At 49.4% G+C, this 24,502-nt stretch overlaps 1 protein-coding gene across 5 annotated transcripts in view; it reads left to right on the forward strand.

The window, feature by feature from the left end:
* Positions 1-24,502, forward strand: part of cadm3 (cell adhesion molecule 3) — an 89,923-nt gene that overhangs the window by 49,196 nt on the left and 16,225 nt on the right. For all 5 annotated transcript variants that reach the window (XM_056410613.1, XM_056410612.1, XM_056410614.1 and 2 more), the window contains 4 exons: positions 8,083-8,220; positions 14,785-14,952; positions 15,107-15,197; positions 24,277-24,446. In XM_056410613.1, the coding sequence (XP_056266588.1) occupies positions 8,083-8,220; positions 14,785-14,952; positions 15,107-15,197; positions 24,277-24,446 (567 nt within the window). The remainder of the gene's footprint in view (positions 1-8,082; positions 8,221-14,784; positions 14,953-15,106; positions 15,198-24,276; positions 24,447-24,502) is intronic.

Genomic DNA, 24,502 nt, shown 5'->3' on the forward strand with positions numbered 1-24,502 from the left:
AGACGTTCACATTGAGACTCAATCAGAGAAATGTGCCGACAGGAAACGGCTCCATGAGCCAGACCCCCAGACCCCCAGACCCCCAGACCCGGTCCTTAGGATCCGGGTCCTTAGGATCCTGGTTTTAGGATCCTGGTCTTTAGGATCCTGATCCTGATGTGATCCTCACGTGTAAAACTAGAAACGAAGCGTTAATTAACTGTCAAATTTATTGAAGATACTTAATTAAAATATATATATATATTTATATACTCTATATATTTATATACTGTATATATATATATATATTTATACACTGTATATATATATATATATATACTGATCCTGGGAGGTGTCGTTGGGCAGGAGACTCATCGCTGATGTTTGTTGTTGTTGTTGTTGTTGTTGTTCTCTAACCCTCTGAGCTGCTCTGTGATCAGACGCCTCCTTCACTCTGAAGGTGGAGACCAGAGACGCTACGTCACGTTCAGGGCGTTACACCGTGTGTGTGTGTGTGTGTGTGTGTGTGTGTGTGAGTGTGTGTGTGTGTTATTAAATAAATAATTATGTTGATATTTACTCCAAAGTTGTTTTGGGCAGTTCTGCAAAGTATCAAAATTAATTAAATATAGTCACCCTGGACAACGGCATGAACAGAGCGCATGCAATGTTAATGAGTGTGTGTGTTTGTGTGTGTGTGTGTGCTTCAAGATTCAAGATTCAAGATGTTTTATTTGTCACATACACACACAGGGTGTGCAGTGAAATGAAAGTGGCAATGCTCAGCAGGAATGTGCAAGGGCAACAAGTACACACTATTTACAAAAATAAAAAACAACACAATATTTACAGTAAGTGTGTGTGTGTGTGTGTGTGTGTGTGTGCCTAAGAGGGGCAGTTGTGTGGGTCTATGTGGGGGTCCTGGTGAGGTCGGAGTTCACAATCCTGATGGCCTGAGGAAAGAAACTCCGTCTCAGTCTCTCTGTTCTTGCAGCGTGACTACGGAGGCGCCTGCCTGACCGCAGCAGCTGAAACAGTCTGTTGTTGGGGTGGTGAGGATCCTTCATGATCCTGCCGGCTCTGGTTCTGCACCTCCTGGTGTACAAGTCCTGCAGGGTGGGGAGTGTAGTTCCAATAGTGCGCTCAGCCGACGCACTACTCTCTGCAGAGCCTTCCTGTCCTGAGCGGAGCAGTTGCCAAACCAGGCTGTGATGCTTCCTGTCAGGACGCTCTCTACAGCTCCAGAGTAGAAGGACTGAAGGATCCTCTGGGAAACTTTAAATTTCCTCAGCTGCCTGAGGTGGTAGAGGCGCTGCCTTGCCTCTCACACCAGAGTGTCTGTGTTTGTTGACCATGTCAGATCCTCGGTGATGTGGACTCCCAGGTATTTATACCCGCTCACCCTCTCCACAGTAGTCCCGTTAATCCCCAGTGGTGAGTCGTCCTCTGTTGTTGTACCCTCCTAAAGTCCACAATCAGCTCCTTAGTTTTGGTGACATTCATGATGAGGCTGTTGTCCTGGCACCAGAGTGACAGATCAGCAACTTCCTCCAGGTAGGCCTTCTCGTCGTTGTCGGAGATCAGGCCCACCACCACTGTGTCATCCATAAACTTGATGATGGTGTTGAGCTGAACCTGGCCACACAGTCATGTGTGTACAGGGAGTACAGTAGGGGCTGAGGACGCAACCCTGGGGGATCCTGTGTTCAGGGTGAGGGGTTTGAGGTGTGTCTGCCCACCCTGACCACCTGTGGCCTGGCGGTCAGGAAGTCCAGGATCCAAGCACACAGGGGTGTTCAGTCCCAGCTCAATCAGCTTCCCGGCCAGTCTGGAGGGGACTATGGTGTTGAAAGCTGAACTATAATCAATGAACAGCAGTCTCACATAGCCCCCCCTCTGGCTGTCCAGATGAGAGAGTGTGGTGTGCAGTACCTGGGAGACAGCATCATCCGTGGATCTGTTTGGGCGATAAGCAAACTGCAGCGGGTCCATGGAGGAAGGAGGAAGGCGCAGATGTAGTCCTTTATCAGCCTCTCAAAGCATTTCATGACCACCGAGGTGAGGGCCACCGGTCGGTAGTCGTTCATACATGCTGGAGAAGCATTCTTGGGCACAGGGACAATAGTGGATCTCTTGAAGCAGGCGGGGACCACGGACTCAGCCAGGGAGAGGTTGAATATTGTGGTGAACACTGGAGCTAGCTGGTTAGCACAGGTCTTCAGTACTCGCCCAGATATGCCATCTGGACCTGCAGCTTTCCTGGTGTTCACCCTCAACAGAGCCCTCCTCACACTGTGCTCGGTCACAGAGTGTGTGTTCATCCCCAGCGGTAGAACTCACCTCGGCTACGCTAACGGTGTTGTTGTTAGCCGGCGAGCTAGCGCTGTTGTTGCTAGCCTCAAACCGTGCATAAAATGAGTTCAGGTCGTCCGCTAGGGATGCGTCGGCACTCACCATTGCGCGGGGTCTGCTCCGGTAGTTTGTGATAGTCCGTAGCCCCTGCCATAGGCGCCTGGTGTCGCGCTGCTCCATCTGTGATTCCACTCTGTCTCGGTACCTCCTCTTGGCCTCCTTCACCGCCCTCCTCAGTCCATAGACCGCTGCCTTGTGTTTGTGTGTGTGTGTTTACAATAATGACATCACTCCTCTCTGAGCTCTGCTGCATGAATATTTCAGGCCCCCGACAGAGAGCCGGTCATTAAACATGTATGAGGGGAGACCCCCACAGACCCCCACAGACCCCAATAGATCCCCACAGACCCACAAACACCCCAATAGATGTGTGTGTGTGTGTGTGTGAGAGTCTGTGTGTGTGTGTGTGTGTGAGAGTCTGTGTGTGTGTATGTGTGAGAGTCTGTGTGTGAGAGTCTGTGTGTGTGTGAGTGTGAGTCTGAGAGTGTGTGAGTCTGTGTGTGTGTGTGTGTGTGAGAGTCTGTGTGTGAGAGTCTGTGTGAGTGTGAGTGTGAGTCTGAGAGTGTGTGAGTCTGTGTGTGTGAATGTGTGTGAGTGTGAATCTGTGTGTGTGAGTCTGTGTGTGTGAGTCTGTGTGTGTGTGAGTCTGTTTGTGTGTGTGTGTGTGTGAGAGTCTGTGTGTGTGTGAGAGTCTGTGTGTGTGTGTGTGAGAGTCTGTGTGTGTGTGTGAGAGTCTGTGTGTGTGTGTGTGTGTGTGTGTGTGTGTGTGTGTGAGAGTCTGTGTGTGTGTGTGTGTGAGTCTGTGTGTGTGTGTGTGTGTGTGTGAGAGTCTGTGTGTGTGTGTGTGTGTGTGAGAGTCTGTGTGTGAGAGTCTGTGTGTGTGTGTGAGAGTCTGTGTGTGTGTGTGTGTGTGTGTGTGAGAGTCTGTGTGTGTGTGTGTGTGAGAGTCTGTGTGTGTGTGTGTGTGTGTGAGAGTCTGTGTGTGTGTGTGTGTGTGTGTGTGTGAGAGTCTGTGTGTGTGTGTGTGTGTGTGAGAGTCTGTGTGTGAGAGTCTGTGTGTGTGTGTGAGTCTGTGTGAGTGTGAGTCTGTGTGTGTGAGTCTGTGTAAGTCTTTGTGTGTGAGTCTGTGTGTGTGTGAGTCTGTGAGTGTGAGTCTGTGTGAGTGTGTGTGTGTGAGTCTGTTTGTGTGTGAGTCTGAGAGTGTGAATGTGTGTGAGTCTGTGTGTGTGAGTCTGTGTGTGTCTGTGTGTGAGTCTGTGTGAGTGTGAGTGTGAGTCTGTGTGTGTGAGTCTGTGTGTGTGTGAGTCTGTGAGTGTGAGTCTGTGTGTGTGAGTGTGTGTGTGTGAGTCTGTTTGTGTGTGAGTCTGTGTGTGTGAGTCTGAGAGTGTGAATGTGTGTGAGTCTGTGTGTGTGAGTCTGTGTGTGTCTGTGTGTGAGTCTGTGTGAGTGTGAGTGTGAGTCTGTGTGTGTGAGTCTGTGTGAGTCTGTGTGTGTGAGTCTGTGAGTGTGAGTCTGTGTGAGTGTGAGTGTGTGTGTGAATGTGTGTGAGTGTGAGTCTGTGTGTGTGTGTGAGAGTCTGTGTGTGTGTGTGTGTGTGAGAGTCTGTGTGTGTGTGTGTGTGTGTGAATGTGTGTGAGTCTGTGTGTGTGTGTGTGTGTGAGAGTCTGTGTGTGTGTGTCTGATCCCCACAGACCCACAAAGACCCACAAAGACCCCCACAGACCCCCACAGACCCCCAGAGACTCACAAAGACTCACAAAGACCCCCACAGACCCCCACAGACTCACAAAGACCCCCACATACCCCCACAGACCCCGCAGAGACCCCCACAGACCCCCACAGACCCCCAGAGACCCACACAGACCCCCAGAGACCCCCACAGACCCCCAGAGACACCCAGAGACCCACACAGACCCCCACAGACCCCCACAGACCCCCAGAGACCCACACAGACCCCCACAGACCCCCAGAGACCCACACAGACCCCCACAGACCCACACAGACCCCCAGAGACCCACAAAAACCCCCACAGACCCCCAGAGACCCCCACAGACCCCCAGAGACCCACAAAGAGCCCACAGACCCCAGAGACCCCAGAGACCCACAAAGACCCCCAGAGACCCACAAAGACCCCCACAGACCCACAAAGACCCCAATAGACCCCCAGAGACCCCCAGAGAACCCCAAGCTGAGGCTCCAGGGGTTCACGTGGGTTTAACACACACACACAAAGTGCTTTGTCCAGTCAATTGTAAGTGTCGGTGTGTGTGTGTGTGTGTGTGTGTGTGTGTGTGTGTGTGTGTGTGTGTGTGTGTGTGTGTGTGTGTGTGTGTGTGTGTGTGTGTGTGTGTGTGTGTGTGTGTGTGTGTGTGTGTGTGTGTGTGTGTGTGTGTGTGTGTGTGTGTGTGTGTGTGTGTGAAGCTTCCTCCTCGTAGGGCCTGACAGCCTCTTCCATGTGAGCTCTGTTCTCTCATTAATATTCAGAGCCCTTTGCTTCACACACACACACACACACACATCTCACACTGATACATTAAACATTGACCTCTCTCTCTCTCTCTCTCTCTACCTCGGTTAGTGCGCACTTTATAGATTGATGTTTGTCTGCAGGGGCTGGACAAAATAACAGGAACAGCTGAATGTGATCGAAAGCCACATCCATCCATCCATGTACACTACCGTTCAAAAGTTTGGGATCACCCAGACAATTTTGTGTCTTCCATGAAAAATCACACTTTCATTTATCAAATGAATATAAAATATAGTCAATACATTGACAAGGTTAGAAATAATGATTAATATTTGAAATATTAATTTTGTTCTACAATCTTCAAGCTCAAAGTAAGGCCAGTTGTATAGGTTATATCACCAGCATAACTGTTTTCAGCTGTGCCAACATAATTGCACGGGTTTTCTAATCAGACATTAGTCTTCTAAGGCGATTAGCAAACACAATGTACCATTAGAACACTGGAGTGATAGTTGATGGAAATGGGCCTCTATACACCTCTGGAGATATTTCATTAGAAACCAGACACTTCCACCTAGAATAGTCATTTACCACATTAACAATGTAGAGAGTGTATTTCTGATTAATTTAATGTTATCTTTATTGAAAAAACAATGCTTTTCTTTGAAAAATAAAGTCATTTCTAAGTGATCCCAAACTTTTGAACGGTAGTGTATATATATATTTTTTTTTTTAAAATATATATTTTGAATTTTATATATATATATTTTATATAAATAAATAAATATATATATATTATATAAATATATATATGTATATGTTTATATATATATATATATAAATATATTTTTTACATTTTTATATATAAATATATATTTCATATAAATAAATATATATATATATATTAGGGCTGTCAATCGATTAAAAAAAAGTAACTAATTAATCGCACATTTTGAAATTCATTAATCGCGATTAAAAGTGTTTTTTCTTCTTTTTAAAGACCAAACTTCACACAGAGCTGTGTTTTCAAAGAGGCTCCTACCTATAAAGTGCCAGCGAGGTATTTAATATTGTGGATGATAAATTGTTTCTTCAGTGAAACATCCAGATTAGTAAAAAAAAGAAGTATATTGAGACCCCATTGGTCCTGTCATCTTTACCACTGAACAGCAGAACCAGTGGCCTTGGTAACTGACTGACATTCACATATGTCACGTTCACCCTCTGGAGGCTGGGGGCATTTTATACATTTTACAAAAAAATTAAATTCACCTTTTAAAGGCGTTTTTATGTGACACATACCCACGTGTTCTACATCAAACATTCCAGAACAATCTCATCTCTATTCAATGAGGCTCAGTTGTCCTGGTGCCGTGTCCTCTGGTTCTCTGACTGACAGGCTGCTCAAGAGCCTCACATGTGTGGTGGGAGGTCCTTTGTGATTTACTGAGTGTTCATTGGTTGTATTTTTCCCAAAATGTTGACAGACAAACGGATTGACCAATCACGGTGAAGGTTTCGTGTGTCGAGTTCTTTCCGCGCGTCCCCGACACGTCGCCCTCCGTTCCTCTGTGTATCAGAGGGGGAGACGGGAGGAAGGAGGAGCAGGAGGAAACCCGACTGATTCATCCACGAGTTAAACTGATTTCTGATCCTTATTTTCGTGGAGAAATAATTGTTTTAAAAACGGAAACAGTGTTAAACCGTACTGCCGCGGCTTGACACTCGGTTTGAGTCTAAAAACCTCAACGAACACCGGAAGTAAACAAAGTTGCGCTAATTGCGTTAAAATATTTTAGTGCGTTAACGCGGCCAAATTAATCGCATAGATTAACGCGTTAACGCTGACAGCCCTAGTATATATATATATATAGCCAAAAAACAAGAACTCCCATCTTAAACTTTTTACTTGATGAATTCTGGGAGTTGTAGTTTATTAATCTTTGTTCGTCACCTGTCCTCTCTTCTGGTTCAGGTGTTCTTCTTCTTCTATCTCTAATTCAAGCAGACTCCACCTCCCTGTGGGTGGGCGGGGCTTCCTCCTCTTCACCTCCGCCTCATAGAATCTGATCTGTTCGTGACCCCCCCCCTCACCCCGCCCCCTTCGAAGGCAGACCGGCCAATCACAGCGCAGCATCGTCTGGAAGGAGCTAAATGTTTGTTAGGTTCCGTAGTCTCCGAGCAGCGCCCCCTGGCGGTGAACTCAGGAACAGTTTACACTCGAGACAAAGTGCATTACAGAAGTATTAAAGAAGTTTAAGGAAATTAAAACTCTGAACTAGAAGAAGATAAAGTATAAAGTTCACCTGAGAGCCGCTGCCCCATGTGTGTGTGTGGGGTCAAGGTGAAGCCTGCAGTGGGACGCTCTCTCTCTCTCTCTCTCTTGTGTTAACCCTGCCTCTCTCTCCCTCTCTCCCCTCTCTCTCTTTCTCTCTCTTGTGTTAACCCTGCCTCTCTCTCTCTCCCCCTCCCTCTCTCTCTCCCACTGACCGTGTTTACATGCATTCGAATAACTGGCTTAGTCGGACTGAAATCGAATGATCCGTTTCATGTGAACATGTTCGACTGTGTGCGGTTCGACTACGATCCGATTCACACCCTGGATAACTCCATCCGATCCGGTTGATAATTCGACTATCGCGGCATGTAACGGTGAATTGGATTAGGAACTGGACTTTGCGTCTTTGCGCATGCTCGAGATCCCGCCGCCCTCCTCCCTCCCTCCCTCCCTCCCTCCCTCCCTCCTCCCTCCCATGTCGTGACCCGGAAGTCGAAAGAGTCGAAAGAGACGATAATGTCACTATTAACATCATGCAAGAATAGTAGAGGGATGTAGCTTCGCATCGCTCTCTGTTCGCCATCTTTCTCTAAATGTTGATGTTGTTGTTGTTGGTTGTTGTTGGTGGTGGTGAAGAGGTCAAGCAGAAATGGCTGTATCACCACGAGTTGTAATGAAAACAGCGCCGCCTATCGTATCGGATATGACATGCTTTCAAAGGCCAATGATTCTAATGACTCTCTGCCATGTATATTGGGATAACAGCAGATCCCCCAAAAGATAGCAGAGTCCGACTAAAGCAAGATTAGAATTATACCATCATGTAAACGCACAGAGTGTTAACCCTGCCTCTCTCGCCCTCTCTCTCTCAGTGTTAACCCTGCCTCTCTCGCCCTCTCTCCCTCTCTCTCTCTCAGTGTTAACCCTGCCTCTCTCGCCCCAGGTGTCCCCGGTAAGCCTCACATCCTGGGCTTTGAGAGCGCCGTGCTGGAGGGCGGCAAGGTCACCCTGACCTGCAGCAGCGCGGGCAGCAAGCCCCCCGCCCAGCTGCACTGGTACCGGGGCGACGAGGAGCTGCAGGGTGAGTGAGCGTGTGTGTGTGAGCGTGTGTGTGTGAGCGTGTGTGTGTGTGTGTGTGTGTGTGAGCGTGTGTGTGTGTGAGCGTGTGTGTGTGAGCATGTCTGTATGTGTGTGTGTGTGCGTGTGTGTGTGTGAGTGAGCGTGTGTGTGTGTGTGTGAGTGAGCGTGTGTGAGTGAGCGTGTGTGTGTGTGCGTGCGTGTGTGTGTGTGCGTGTGTGTGTGTCTGTATGTGTGTGCACTTTATTTACATTTTCTTAGCCTTTACACCGTTTCTTTAAAAATAAAGTGTTTTAAAAAATCAGGTTGTTTAAAATAAAAGCAAACCAAAAAAACATTTTAAAAAATAAAACATGTTTCACCTAATAAAAAGTGGTGCAAACTCCAGCTCCTCCTCCACCACAGAACACACAATACCTTTAAAACACCAGCGTTGTTTAAAAGCATCCAGGTCTCCAATGTGTTTATAAAACCTGAACTCCAGCCAGAGTCTGGCTCTGATGTTACAGAGCCACACTGCCCCGGCCTCCTGCCCCTCTCTGTTTTCCACCCGGGACTTCCTGGTTAAATAAATGGCCATTTTGGCTTCGCCTGACAGAAAATTTAGGAGCTTCCACTTTTCTTTTTCTGTTTTTTTGTAGGCAGCTCCCATGATAAAAACCTTTTCTTGTAAAAACCACATTAAAAAGACTAAAAACCAATGTTAAAAGAGAGAAGAAACTCAAAAGTCTCTTACACTCATTAAAAACATGGTAAATAGTCTCCCGGAGGTCACAGAAGGGGCACTGGCTCAGGACAGCGGGATTGATTACCGAAATGAAAGCGTTGGACGCGACAGCACCGTGTAAAATCCGCCATTTAAGGTCAGCGGTCCTTTTCTTCAAGGGAGGCTTGTATAGGACCCCCCACTGCGGGCCAGGGCCTCCATGCCCAAGTCTCTCTGACCACACAGTGGGCAGTCTGTTGCACAGTCTGGACCTGTTGATGCTCTTCACGAGGTTAAAATACAGTGTCTTTTTGTCTGCTTTTCTCACTGTAAATGTCTTTAGCAGGGGGCCGGTGAGTCCCCCTAGCCCCGGGCTGAGGGAGATGTCTGGGAAGGGGTCTGCAGGGTCCGGCTCTGCTCTCTGCTGGCTGTAGTCGTTGAGGAGGCTCCTCTCCAACCCGGTTAGCCTCTGCCTCCACAGCTCCAGGAGCCTCCTCGCCACCCGGTCGGAATGCATCCCCAGCAGGGAGCCCAGGGCCGGGGGGTTGCTCAGCGTCGGCCCCACTGCATCCACCAACTGCTGCAGGGAAAGAGTCTTTGTTCGCAGCAGCGCCCCCGTTAGTCCAGGGGTGACGCTGCTGCTAATGTCCATTCTTGCTTTATAAATTAATGGTTCTCTCAACAACCAGAACAGAGAGTCAGACTGTGAGCACCTTTCGTGTTTAAAAAGGGCCTGACTTAAAAACACCCTGATAAAAAGGAGGCAGCCCACTTAACTTTAAAATGCTGGAGTCTATTAAAAACAGAGCAGTATCCAGCCCCAGGTTGTCAGCACGTCTGAGGATGCAGCTGGCCACGTCTCGCCACACTAAAAACCCCGGACTCGTTAAAACTTCTGAACAAACTGTAATCTAAAAGTGGCCGTCCGGCTGGCCAGGTGGACAAGGCCCTGTCCCCCTCCTCTCTGGCTAAAACAGCACCCCTGTGGCACCCAGTGTAGACCCTCCCAAAAGAAATCCACCATCTTCTTTTGTATGTTGGCTAAGAAGCCCGAGGGAGGGTCTAAAACTGTCAACCTGTGCCACAGTTGGGATGCAATAAGATTGTTTAAAACCAGTACTCTACCTTTAAAAGACATTTGGGGGAGCAGCCACTTCCACTTGGAAAGTTTCCCCTCTATCTTCTCTGTGACGCCCTCCCAGTTCTTCTGGACCATGCTTTTTCCTCCGAGGTAAATCCCTAAATATTTAAAATAAATCCCTAAATATTTAAAACCTTCTTTTTGCCACACCCGTTTCTGTGGAAGAACCGGGAGGCCGCCACGCCACTCCCCCACAGCGAGGGCTTCGCTTTTCCTCCAGTTCACCCTCGCTGACGATGCTGTGCTAAAATCCTGTACAATTTGATTTAAAAGGTTTACATCATTTTAGTCTTTAATAAAAACAACGACGTCGTCGGCATACGCCGATAAAATCATTTTTTTATTAAAACCAGATAAAACTAAACCATGCAGGCTAGAGCGTATTTTAATGAGGAGGGGCTCGAGGGAGAGTGCGTAGAGCATCCCGGACAGAGCACAGCCCTGCCGGACCCCTCTACTCACTCTAAAAGGAGCACACAGCCTGCCGTTTATCTTCAGCACACTCTCAACATTACTGTACAACACCTTGATCTTAGCTATGAAGCCAACGCTGAACCCAAACTTCCCCAGAACTTTCCAGAGGAAGCCGTGTTCAACGCGGTCAAAAGCCTTTTCCTGATCTAGAGAAATCAGACCAGTATCCATACCCAACGAGCTGGAGACCTCCAAAACGTCCCGAATGAGGTGGACGTTGTCCACCATGGACCTGCCGGGCACACAGTAGGTCTGGTCCCGATGGAGGACCTGCTCCATAGCTCCCCTCAGCCTGGAGGCGAGGACCCTGGACAGAAGCTTATAATCCACACACAGCAGAGACACAGGGCGCCAGTTACCGATGTCCTGCGGGTTTCCTTTTTTAGGCAGTAGCGTCAGCACTGCCCTCCGGCAGGACATCGGCATGGAACCAGAGGCCAGACTCTCGTTGAAGACTTCTAGGATGTCCCCTCCGAGGATATCCCAGTATTTTTTATAAAATTCAGCGGGGAGGCCGTCGATACCGGGGGGGCGCCCTCCCTGCATTCCCTGCAGGGCAGCTTTCAGCTCTTGGGGGGTTATGGGTCTGTCGAGCTCCTCATTAGTCTCCTCAGAGACCTGAGGCAGCTCCCCACAGAGCCCCTCCGCCGACTCTCCCTCCTCCCTATACTCAGTGGCATAAAGGGAGGTAAACCCCACCGCTCGCTTCCGGATCTGGCTTGGCTCCACAACCGGCTGCCCTGCTTCCGTCAGCAGTGAGTGGATCACTCGCCCCTGCCACTCCTCTTCTCCAGGCCGAAGAAGAAGCTAGAGGGAGTGTGCATCTCCGCGATGGTCTGGAATCGGGACCTGACCAGTGCGCCTTGTACTTTAACCCGAACAGGTCGGCGAGCCGCTTTTTACTTTTGAGGACTTCAATATGTCCTCGATCTCCTGTGGACTCGCTTAAACTTTCTAGGTCCACTATCTCAGTCTCCAGGTCCTTCATAGATCTGGTGACGTCTCTAGTGACGTTGAAAGTGTGCTGCTGACAAAGGAGCCTAACCTCTACCTTACCACGGTACCACCACTGCCTAAGATTATTAAAATCACTCTTCCTCAGCCTAAAAACGCTCCAAAAATAAAACAACACCTCCCTAAAACTCCTATCGAAAGTTAAATATGAATTAAAATGCCAATATGCGCTCCTGGGTAAAAAATTACTGATAAAAACATGACATAAAACCAAAGAGTGATCAGTAAAACCAGCCGGAACAATGCTGCACATTTTAAAAATATTAAAATGGTGCTTAAAAACATAAATACGCTCTAACCTGGCTGAGGAGATCCTTCCCTCCCTAACGTGGGACCATGTGTACTGTCGGCAGTCCGGATGCATCCTTCTCCACACGTCCACCAGACCATGAGAATGGACCAGCCTCCTCAGAACCTGCAGTGAAGCTGGATGTGGCGCTGTGTGGTTTCTGTCTTTAAAATCATCCTCTGTGCAGTTAAAATCCCCCCCCAAGAATAAAAAATCCTCCGAGGCACAGTCATTTAAAACATCATTAATTTTGGATAAAAACAGCTTCCTCTCTGCCCCGGTTGTTGGAGCATAGACATTTATAAAAACCACGTTAAAAAGGTCGAACCGTGCTTTCACAAAGAACAGCCTCCCCTCCACGATGTGTTTGACCTCCAGTGACCGCGGGCTGAAGGCCCTGGAGAAGAGGAAGCCCACTCCTCCGCTGAGGTTGGTGTTGTGGCTCAGGAGGACTTCCCCCCCCACTCCCTCCTCCAGTCCGCCTCGTTGGTGCTGTCGCTGTGCGTCTCTTGTAAGAAGAGAACATCGTTGGCTTTCATCTTGTTAAATTCATAAATAGATGTTCTCTTCTAACTGTCCTTCGCTCCATTTACGTTTTAAACTCTGACTCTGAATGTGTTCATTAAAAGAAAAGAGTTTAAAAAACAAATACAACTGAAAAACAACAAATCAATTAAAACACACATTGGAGCTCTCCACCTCCCCCTGCTGGATGCACTCCTTTACTTTGAGTAAAAGCGTTCTGATTCTAAAAACCTCCTGCTTATCCAATATTTTCTTCGCCATGTGGTAGCGGCAGGAGTGCTCAAAGGCCACGAGGTCAGGGAAGTGATCCCTGACCTCTACTTTCTTTTTGTTTTTTGTTTTATGTAAAAACAGACTGATCTCATCAGCTGTATACAGCTTTTGGGCCTGACTGTTAGTTAAAATCAGAGGAGAGTCGCTGTCCTCTGACCCCTCCTCATCACTGCTGTCCTCCACCGGCCTCGCCCCCTGACTCCTCCTCCTCTAATCCACCCTGCTGGCTTTGGCCTCGCTGCCGGCGCTCTGGTCACTTTTTTTCTTTTTGGGGCCTCTTTCTGCCCCCCTGCTTCCTCCTCATCCATCTCCACCTGCTCCGCCCCCCCCCCCCCTGCACCGTCCTCCTCCACCCACCTGTCCTACCACCTCCATGGGCTTCTCACCACCATTGTCCTTGTCTTTTTTTCCCTTTTTCTCCTCTTTCTCACTTTCCTCATCATTTTCCTCCCCGTCTCCACCTCTAAACCCATACCACCATCACCACCACCATCACCAATATTATTTTTAGTTTTTAAAATCTTTTTTTCCTTTTCCCCCCCATCTTTTCCTTCCTCTTTTCCTTTATCCTCTCCACTTCCCACCTCACCCACAGCCTCCACCCCACTGCTCTTGGCAGCTTTAACCCCGTCACCACCATCACCTCCAATTTTTTTGTCTGTTTTTCCTTTTTTTTCTTGACCCTCCTCACTTCCTACCCCACCCACAGCCTGCCTTTCACTGCCCTGGCCAGCTTCACCACCCTCATCACCACCATCACCCTGATCACTCACGCTCTCATTCATCCCCACCACCAGCAGAGACGCCGCGCGCCGGACGGACCCGAGCCGCCCGGACCAGCTGGCGCCGGGTCGCCTCGCTTCGAGCAGACCCTCGCGGTGTGCCCCTCCTCCCGCAATGAAAGCACTTCATCGCCCGATGAAGACGTGGACGTTATAGTTAACATCATCTACTCTGACGCTGAAGCGCAGGTTTAACTCCGCGCTCCGGTCGTTGAGTATCATATAAACCGATCTACGGTGACTCATGATGTGCTTCATCGAGCTCTCCTTGAACCCGATGATATCTCTCATCGGGAGACCAGCTTTCCGTGCGGGAGAGCTCTCTGCTGAGGAACTCATCGGAGATGAGCGGAGGGACGTTTGAAACGAGGACTCTGGTGGCCGGCTGATCCAGCGGAAACACCTGCACAAACAAATCTCCCACCGAGAGACCCTCCTCCACCACGCGGCTCACCTTCCCCACCTGATCCAGGAAGATCACGATCGAGCCGTTCATCTTGGCGGCGGACTTCACGCTGCTGAACCCGACTTTCTTCCCGACTGCTCGGGCCAAGTCCTCCACGCTGCACGAGGAGTCACCGGAGATCTTCATGCCGTGTCTTCTCGTGAACAGGGGGGGCGGAGCCGCATTGAACATGGCGCCAAGCACCCCCGGTGAGACACCGGCAGCGGGAAGACACACAGAGAAAAAATAAACAAATAACCACCAAACAAATTAAACTAATGTGAAACCCAACTAATACACCACATTGAATAAATACATACAACCAGGTCCAGGTCCTTATACCTGGTCTACATGAGTCCACTAGGCTCAGCTGGTGTGTGTGTGTGTGTGTGTGCAATATAAATAGTCTAAAAATTGAAATCATATAAACTGAGTTATGAAACAAGATGTTATTAAATAAGAGGAGGAGGAGGAGGAGGGTCCTGTGACATATTCATGAGCATGACCTACATCTGCAGACGCTCGTGTGCAAGCCACCTAGTGCACGAGTGTGTGTGTGTGTGTGTGTGAGTGTCTGTGTGTGTGAGTGTCTGTGAGTGTGTGTGAGTGTCTGTGTGTGTGTGTGTCTGTGTGTGTGTGAGTGTGTGAGTTCACGGTTCTGGTCCACTTTCCCAGATTCTCCAGCCACTTTCACGCTCCGCCCCCCCCCGATGTTACATGTTCCTCTTCTCCTGCCACGGAGAGCCGTGAGTGTGAGTGTGTGTGTGTGTGTGGATGTGAGTGTGTGTGTGAGAGAGTGTGTGTGTTTGTGAGTGTGTGTGTGTATATCTAGGTGTGTGTGTTTGTGAGTGTGTGTGTGTGTATCTAGGTGAGTGTGTGTGTGTGTGTGTCTCCCTCTAACCTCCCCCCCCCCCCCCAGGGCGCCCCGCCGTGCGCCTCCTGGCTGACGACTCCACCTTCAACGTGAGCAGCGAGCTCACCCTGGAGGTGAGCCGCTTTGACGACAACGTCCTCATCACCTGCGCCGTGGACCACCCGTCACTGGCGCCGGGCGACCAGCGCAGCGAGCACGCCGTGCGCGTGTTGTGTGAGTTATGGGGGGAGGGGGGGGGGATGCAGATTTGACACAGGGATGAATGAGACTGCTAATGAGACCTGTGTTATGTAACCATGGTTTGTATGTGTGTGTGTGTGTGTGTGTGTGTGTGTGTGTGTGTGTATGTGTGTGTGTTCCACTACAGATTCTCCGAAGACACAGATCGTGCCTGAGACCGATCTGCCCAGAGAGGGAGAGAAGTTTCATCTGAAGTGTGTCGGCAACGCCAACCCCGAGTAAGACACACACACACACACACACACACACACACACACACACACACACACACACACACACACACACACACACACACACACAGAGACACACACAGACACACACACACACACACACACAGACAGAGACACACACAGACACACACACACACACACACACAGACACAGACAGAGACACACACAGACACACACACACACACACACACACAGAGACACACACAGACACACACACACACACACACACACACACACAGAGACACACACACAGACACACACATAGACACATACATACACACACACAAAGAAAAGTAACGTAGCATGTAGTAAGTAGCGTAGCAAGTAAATTGTTACGTAGTAACCTAACATAAGTATGAAAATGTAACATAAAGTAAAGTAACATAAAGTAATGTAACGTAAAGTAACGTAAAGTAAAGTAAAATAATGTAATGTAACGTAAGGTAACATAAAGTAACGTAACCTAAAGTAAAGTAACGTAAAGTAACGTAACGTAACGTAAAGTAACGTAATGTAGAGTAACGTAATGTAACGTAACGTAAAGAAACATAATGGAAAGTAACGTAACGTAAAGTAACCTAACATAAAGTAACGTAAAGTAATGTAACATAAAGTAAAGTAACGTAAAGTAATATAATGTAAAGTAACGTAACGTAACATAAAGTAACGTAACCTAAAGTAAAGTAACGTAAAGTAACGTAACGTAAAGTAACATAAAGTAACGTAACCTAAGGTAAAGTAACGTAAAGTAAAGAAACGTAACGTAACGTAAAATAACGTAACGTAGAGTAACGTAAAGTAACGTAACGTAAAGTAACGTAGAGTAACATAATGTAATGTAACGGAAAGTAAAGTAACGTATCTTTAAGTAAAGTAATGTAAAGTAATGTTGTATAATCTTCTGTCGGCCGAGATGATGAAGAATGTTGGTGATGAAAAGATCTCCGCGGTCTTGTTGCTGATATAATAGATAGATAGATAGATAGATATATACTTTATTAATCCCCAAGGGGAAATTTGTCGAGCCAGTAGCAGCAACACACAAGAATAAAAATAAAAATAAAAAACACAAATATAAGAAGGGTTAGGGTGATCTGGCAAGAGGTGAACTGTTGTAGAGCCTCATAGCCGTCGGCAGGAATGTTCTCCTGTATCTCTCCTTGTGGCAGCGGAGCGTGAGGAGACGTCTGGAGAAAGTACTCCTCTGTCCCTGGAGGTGGTGGAGAGGGTGGTCCGGTTGTCCAATATGGACACCAGTTTCTTCAACGCCTCCTCTCCACCACCTGTTCCAGGTGCTCCAGCTGGCAGCGATGATGGAGCCAGCCTTCCTAACCAGTTTGTTACGGCTGGTGTCACGGCTCGATGCTGCTCCCCAGCAGACAATGGCAAGTGCAGTACACTGGCGACAACCGACTGGTAGAATAACTCCAGCATCTTGCTGCACCACGTTGAAGGATCAGCTTTCTCAGGAAAGAGTCGACTCATCCCTTCTTGTACACAGCGTTGATGTTGGCCTTCCAGTTCAGTCGGCTGTCGATGGACTTGTACTCCTCCACCATGTCCACGTCCACTCCCAGGACACTCAGAGGTGGAGGAGCTGTCGCCTTCCTCCTGAAGTCCACCACCATCTCTCTGGTCTTGGCCACGTTCAGCCGCAGGTGGTTCTCATCTCAGCCGCAGGTGGTTCTCATCTCATAATGCAGTTTTATTACAGAAAGAAAACGGGTGTAATTACGAGCGTAGACTGCTTACAGCCCGGGTGGTTTCAGAAGGTCCAGAGAATCCACGAAACCCACGAAATCCACACAAATGAATTTGTGTTTCCTCTTTTAAGGAAGCAGCATAAGGGCCTCCTAATGGAAACATCTGGTCCAACTCTAAACAAGGGCCTCCTCTACCATGAACAGCTTGTGGGCCTCTGAGCCCAGATCTATATGTGTGGCTGTATCTTTAAGAGCTGGAATGCAGAAAACACGACAGTCACGTAAAGTAACGTAAAGTAACGTAAAGTAACGTAAAGTCTTCCTTGAACTCCAGTAAAGTGTTGGTTTGCTGCAGGTACACCAACTCGTCCAGTGAGCTGTGACATGTGACCTCTGACCTGTGACCTCTGACCTCCTATGACTCGTTTTATTTGCCACCTCACTAACCGACCAGCTGGCGGTCGGGCGGCGCTCAGAACCGCTTGTGAAGGTCGGTCTCTCTCTGGCGCCGTGACATCGTGCTGGAGGTCACTTCCTGTGAGTCTCCATGGCGATGACATGCCGGCGGCCCCCCCCCATCTCGTCAGCCAACATCGTTCTCATGGCTCGACCCCGATGGACTGGGGGGCGTGGCCTAATGTAGGCTTTCTTAGCCCAGACGCCAAGAGGGTCTCGATTAGGGCTGCAACAGCGAATCGATAAAAATCGATTATTAAAATAGTTGGCAACGAATTTCATTCTCGATTCGTTGTCGCGCGATTACGGCGCTCAATAAGTCACAGTATAAACAAAGTTGAGTTGAGCGCAGAGCGGCGCAGGAGAAACAAGCGGAGAGAGGCGTGGAACGCTGCGGAGAGCCAATCAGCTGAGCTGCTCCTCTGTTGATGAATCTAATTGGCTGCTGCTGCTCACGTGGCGCTGGGCGGAAGTCCTTCACGAGTCGGAGACATTCACGGAGCTGTGCGCCTCGGGTGACGTTATGACCCCAGACACCAGGGCGCTACATGTCACCACGTGTGGCATTTCCACAAGAGTATAACGTAGAAAACATGGTTATTTATTCCGTGGCGGATAGCGGAAAATATTTTTCCACGGAGATAAGCCACGACGCTGTGAGCGCTGCGCGTGCAAACAACATTAACGGAGCGGAGCAGCGCTCTGATCGCTCTGATCGCTCTGATCGCTCTTTTAATGAAGTATCGTTACTAAAAATATGCTAAATCACATCGTTTTTAACGTACGGGTACTTTGTTCGTATCGCTACACCGTGCAGCGTGACAGCAGCAGATGTAGCGGACTAACATTCAAGCTAACCTAACATCCCAAACGCTGTGGACATTTGAACGCTGATTGGCCGAGACGCGACACGTCCATCAAAGATGTTCTATTGTGAAGAAGAGCACCCCTGAACAATACCAGAGACGCGTTACGATTTATTATTTTGTTCACCTGGCCCGCTGCCGTTGAGATTGCAGTGAGACGCGGAGAAAATGTGGAGTGGTGCTCTTCACAATAAAACATCTTTGATGGACGTGTCGCGTCTCGGCCAATCAGCGTTCAGATGTCAACAGCGTTTGGGATGTTAGGTTAGAATGCTTGTCCGCCACATCGCCATCTGCTGTCACGCTGCACGGTGTAGCGATGCTAACAAAGTACCAGACGCTCATGTGATTTAGCATATTTTTTTAGTCGATACTTCATTAAAGAGCGATCAGGCGATCAACGCTGCTCCGCTCCGTTAAACGCTGTCTGCACGCGCAGCGCTCACAGCGAGTGGCGCGCGCATCACCTCTCACTTGCACTTTTTGTCGTGTGAAATGGAGCCAAACTTTAGAACGCCTCTGCCTCGTTGCCATGTTTGCTGCAGTCTGAAGAAGTAACTCAAAAAGTTCGCGCATGCGCAACGCCAAAGAGGACCGTTAGCAGAACCGTTAAAGAATATGAAAGAATATGAAAGAATTTGGCTGACGATATCAAACAATCGGTTCACTGGGAACCGGTTCTAAAACAGAACCGGTTCTCGATGCCCATCCCTACTCACACACACTCACTCACACACTCACACTCACACACACACTCACTCACACACACACTCACACACTCACTCACACACACACTCACACACACACTCACACTCACACACTCACACTCACACTCACTCACACTCACACTCACACACACTCACACACACACTCACCCTCACACACACTCTCACACTCACCCTCACACACACTCACACACACACTCACACACACACTCACACTCCACACCTCACACTCACACACACACTCACACACACACTCACTCACACTCACACACACACTCACACTCACACACACACACTCACACACACACTCACACACACACTCACACTCACACACACACACTCACTCACACACACTCACACACTCACTCCACACCTCACACACACTCCTCCACACACTCTCCTCACACCTCACACACTCACACACACTCACACACACTCACTCTCACACTCACTCACACACTCACTCACACACACACACTCACACACACACACTCACTCACACTCACTCACACTCACACACTCACACACTCACACACACACACTCACACACTCACTCACACACTCACACTCACACACTCACACACTCACACACTCACACACACTCACACACACACTCACACACTCACACACACACTCACACTCACACACACTCACACTCACTCACACACACACTCACACTCACACACACACTCACTCACACTCACACACTCACACTCACACTCACACACACACTCACACTCACTCACACACACACTCACACACACTCACACACACACTCTCACTCACACACACACTCACACTCACACACACACTCACACACACACACTCACACACTCACACACACACTCACACACTCACACACTCACACACACACTCACACTCACACACACTCACACTCACTCACACACTCACACACACACTCACACACTCACTCACACACACACTCACACACTCACACACACTCACACACACACTCACACACACACTCACACACACACTCACTCACACACACACTCACACACTCACTCACACACTCACACACTCACTCACACACACTCACACACACACACTCACACACACACACACACACACACACACTCACACACACACTCACACACACACACACTCACACACACACACACACACACACTCACACACACTCACTCACACACACTCACACTCACTCACACACACTCACACTCACACACTCACACACACTCACACTCACTCACACACACACTCACACTCACACACACACACACTCACACACACACACACACACACTCACACACACACACACTCACACTCACACTCACTCACACTCACACTCACACACACTCACACTCACACACACACACACACTCACACACTCACACTCACACACACACTCACACACACACTCACACTCACACTCACACACACACTCACACTCACACACACACATACACACTCACACACACACACACACATACACACTCACACACACATTATCACACATATCGTACACACACATACACACACACGTACACACTCACACACGCCGTACTCATACACACACACGTGACACACTCACAATGCCAAGTTAGCAAAATCACACATCTGCTGCATAAGCTTGTTGTGTTGTGTGTACACAATAACTCAGATAACACACAGCCCCCCCCCCCCTCCGGCCTTTCTGCATTATAGATGAACGTTCAGCCAACCAGCCCTATTGATCCGCTCTCCTCCTCCTCCTCCTGTCCTATAACTCTCCTCTATCTCCCCTTGCACCTTTCCCCCCCTAAACTCCTCATCCCTCCTCCTCGTCGTCTCCCTCCAGCTCTGCTCTCCTGTCTCTCCTCCCCTCCCTCCCCCTCTCCTCCCCCCCCCCCCCCCCTGTCAGCTCATCACAGCAGCCTCTCGGAATAGGACCAGCCGGTTGGTTTGAGTGACAGGTGGAGCAGAGAGGGGGCGGGGCTTAGCAGGCGGCTTCATGGAGGTGCGTTAACGGGCGCCGGAGGGTCGATAGATAATCAAGAGCCGGAGTCAGGAGGAGTGAGAGAGGAGGAGGAGTGAGTCAGGAGGAGTGAGTCAGGAGGAAAACTGTGAATGAATAAAATGAAATAAAAAATGACAACGAGTGACGGAGAGAAAACAGTGTGTGTGTGTCTCTCTCTCTCTGTCTCTCTCTCCCTCTCTCTCTCTCTCCCTCTCTTTCTCTCTCCCTCTCTTTCTCTCTGTCTCTCTCTCTGTCTCTCTCTCTCTCTCTCCCTCTCTTTCTCTCTCCCTCTCTTTCTCTCTCTCTCTCTCTGTCTCTCTCTCCCTCTCTCTCTCTCTCTCTCTCCCTCTCTCTCCCTCTCTTTCTCTCCCTCTCTCTCTCTCCCTCTCTCTCTCCCTCTATGTCTCCCTCTCTCTCTCTCTCTCTCTCTCTCTCTCCCTCTCTTTCGCTCTCTCTCCCTCTCTCTCTCTCTGGTGAATCTTTCCCTGAGAAGAAGAGAAGTTGTTCTACACTTTATAAACAGAGTTCACTGAACTGAGATCTGGCCAACACGCTTCCTCTGGAGCCTGTGAGCAAGGTCACGGCTGTAGAGGTCACGGCTCTAGAGGCCACAGTCACGGCTGTAGAGGTCACGACTGTAGAGGTCACGGCTCTAGAGGCCACAGTCAGGGCTGTAGAGGTCACGGCTGTAGAGGTCACGGCTGTAGAGGTCACAGCTCTAGAGGCCACAGTCAGTGCTGTAGAGGTCACGGCTGTCGAGGTCACGACTGTAGAGGTCACAGTCAGGGCTGTAGAGGTCACGACTGTAGAGGTCACAGCTCTAGAGGCCACAGTCAGTGCTGTAGAGGTCACGGCTGTAGAGGTCACAGTCAGGGCTGTAGAGGTCACGGCTGTCGAGGTCACGACTGTAGAGGTCACAGTCAGGGCTGTAGAGGTCACGTCTGTAGAGGTCATGGCTGTAGAGGTCAAAGTGTGGGGAGGCTGTCAGAAGCTGTAGAGGTCACGTCTGTAGAGGTCATGGCTGTAGAGGTCACAACTGTAGAGGTCACAGTCAGGGCTGTAGAGGTCACGGCTGTAGAGGTCATGGCTGTAGAGGTCACAACTGTAGAGGTCACAGTCAGGGCTGTAGAGGTCACGGCTGTAGAGGTCACGGCTGTAGAGGTCACGGCTGTAGAGTTCAGTCAGGGCTGTAGAGGTCACGGCTGTCGAGCCACGGGCCTGAGGTCATGACTAGAGGCCACAGTCACGTGCTGTAGGGGCTACGACTAGAGAGGTCACAACTGGAAGAGGTCAACTGTAGAGGAGGTCATCAGAGGTCAGCCAGGGCTGTAGAGGTCATGACTGTAGAGGTCACGACTGTAGAGGTCACAGTCAGGACTGTAGAGGTCACGGCTGTAGAGGTCACGGCTGTAGAGGTCACGGCTCTAGAGGTCACAGTCAGGGATGTAGAGGTCACGGCTCTAGAGGTCACGACTGTAGAGGTCATGACTAGAGGCCACAGTCACGGCTGTAGAGGTCACGGCTGTAGAGGTCACGGCTGTAGAGGTCACAACTGTAGAGGTCACAGTCAGGGCTGTAGAGGTCACGGCTGTAGAGGTCACGACTGTAGAGGTCACAGTCAGGGCTGTAGAGGTCACGGCTGTAGAGTTCAGTCAGGGCTGTAGAGGTCACGGCTGTCGAGGTCACGGCTCTAGAGGTCATGACTAGAGGCCACAGTCACGGCTGTAGAGGTCACGACTAGAGGTCACAACTGTAGAGGTCATAACTGTAGAGGTCAGCCAGGGCTGTAGAGGTCATGACTGTAGAGGTCACGACTGTAGAGGTCACAGTCAGGACTGTAGAGGTCACGGCTGTAGAGGTCACGACTGTAGATGTCACGGCTGTAGAGGTCACGGCTCTAGAGGTCACAGTCAGGGATGTAGAGGTCACGGCTCTAGAGGTCACGACTGTAGAGGTCATGACTAGAGGCCACAGTCATGGCTGTAGAGGTCACGGCTGTAGAGGTCACAACTGTAGAGGTCACAACTGTAGAGGTCACAGTCAGGGCTGTAGAGGTCATGACTGTAGAGGTCACGACTGTAGAGGTCACGACTGTAGACGTCACAGTCAGGGCTGTAGAGGTCACTGCTGTAGAGGTCATGACTGTGGAGGTCACAGTCAGGGCTGTAGAGGTCACGACTGTAGAGGTCACAACTGTAGAGGTCACGACTGTAGAGGTCACAGTCAGGGCTGTAGAGGTCATGGCTGTAGAGGTCACGGCTGTAGAGGTCACGGCTGTAGAGGTCACAGCTGTAGAGGTCACGACTGTAGAGGTCACGGCTGTAGAGGTCACGACTGTAGAGGTCACGGCTGTAGAGGTCAGGGCTGTAGAGGTCAGGGCTTTAGAGGTCAGGGCTGTAGAGGTCACAACTGTAGAGGTCACGGCTGTAGAGGTCAGGGCTTTAGAGGTCACGCTCATTATGACGCCCCACCTGAAGTTAATTGCTCAGCTCGTTAAACATCATCTGCATGTTGGAGGCCAGCAGGTAACCATGACGACCAGCTGCAGCTCGTCTTCCTCAGCTGGTTATGAGTTATATTACTTTATTTATTTTAGAGACTCGTTTTAAAAACGTTGCTCACGGAATTCTTAACTTTTTTATTTTTCGAAAACATCCGACCCATCGGAGATTATCACGAGGTCCCCACACTGCACCTTTAGGTGCCGCTGAGGGCCCCACTCTCACACACACTCATATATACACACACACACACACACACACTCTCACACACTCACACACACTTGTAATGACTGTAGCGCTTCAGGACTCCACATTTACATAATTGATTCTTTTACACAATCTGTTACGCAGAACGAAGTTTATTTGTTGTTTTATTTGACAACGCAGAATTCATTCTGTCTTCTTCTTCTTCTCCATATTCTTCTCCTCCTTCTTCATATCCTTCTCCTCCTCCTCTTCAACCTTCTTCTCCTCCTTCTTCTTCTCCCCTCCATATCTTTTAATCTATTCTTTCCCTCCATCTTTCCCCCCTTGTCTTCCACTCGTTTACCCTCTACTCTCTCCATCGTTCATTCCCTCTCAGTCTTCTCTCCCTGCAACACTCTCTCACTCCTCATCCCTCGCTCTCTCCTCCTCTCCTCATGTCCCCCTCCATCATGTCCTCCTCTCGGGCCCCGGGGCCCCTTCGTCACAGCTCTCTTGTCTCCTCTTCGAACCTCTTTCCATTTCCACTTTTTTTTCTTTTTTCACTCGCTCTTCTTTCTTTTTCTGTATTTTTTTTCTTCTTCTTCTAATTTGCATAACATGGACTCATTCTCCCCCCCCCCCCTCCCTGCAGGCCCACCTCCTACACGTGGAAGAAGGACGGAGAGCTCCCCCTGCTGGCCAAGGCGGTTGGTGCGCTGCTGCTCTTCGAGCGGCTCAACAAGTCGGACAACGGCGTGTACCTGTGCGTCGCCACCAACAGGCTGGGCCACGACCGGGGCCAGTACACGCTGCTGGTGCAAGGTACGGGGGGGGGGGGGGGGGCGTCTCACGGCCTTTCTCTTTATTTGTGTCGTTTT

This window comes from Pseudoliparis swirei, unplaced genomic scaffold (assembly GCF_029220125.1).
Source record: "Pseudoliparis swirei isolate HS2019 ecotype Mariana Trench unplaced genomic scaffold, NWPU_hadal_v1 hadal_25, whole genome shotgun sequence".
Lineage (NCBI taxonomy): Eukaryota > Metazoa > Chordata > Actinopteri > Perciformes > Liparidae > Pseudoliparis > Pseudoliparis swirei.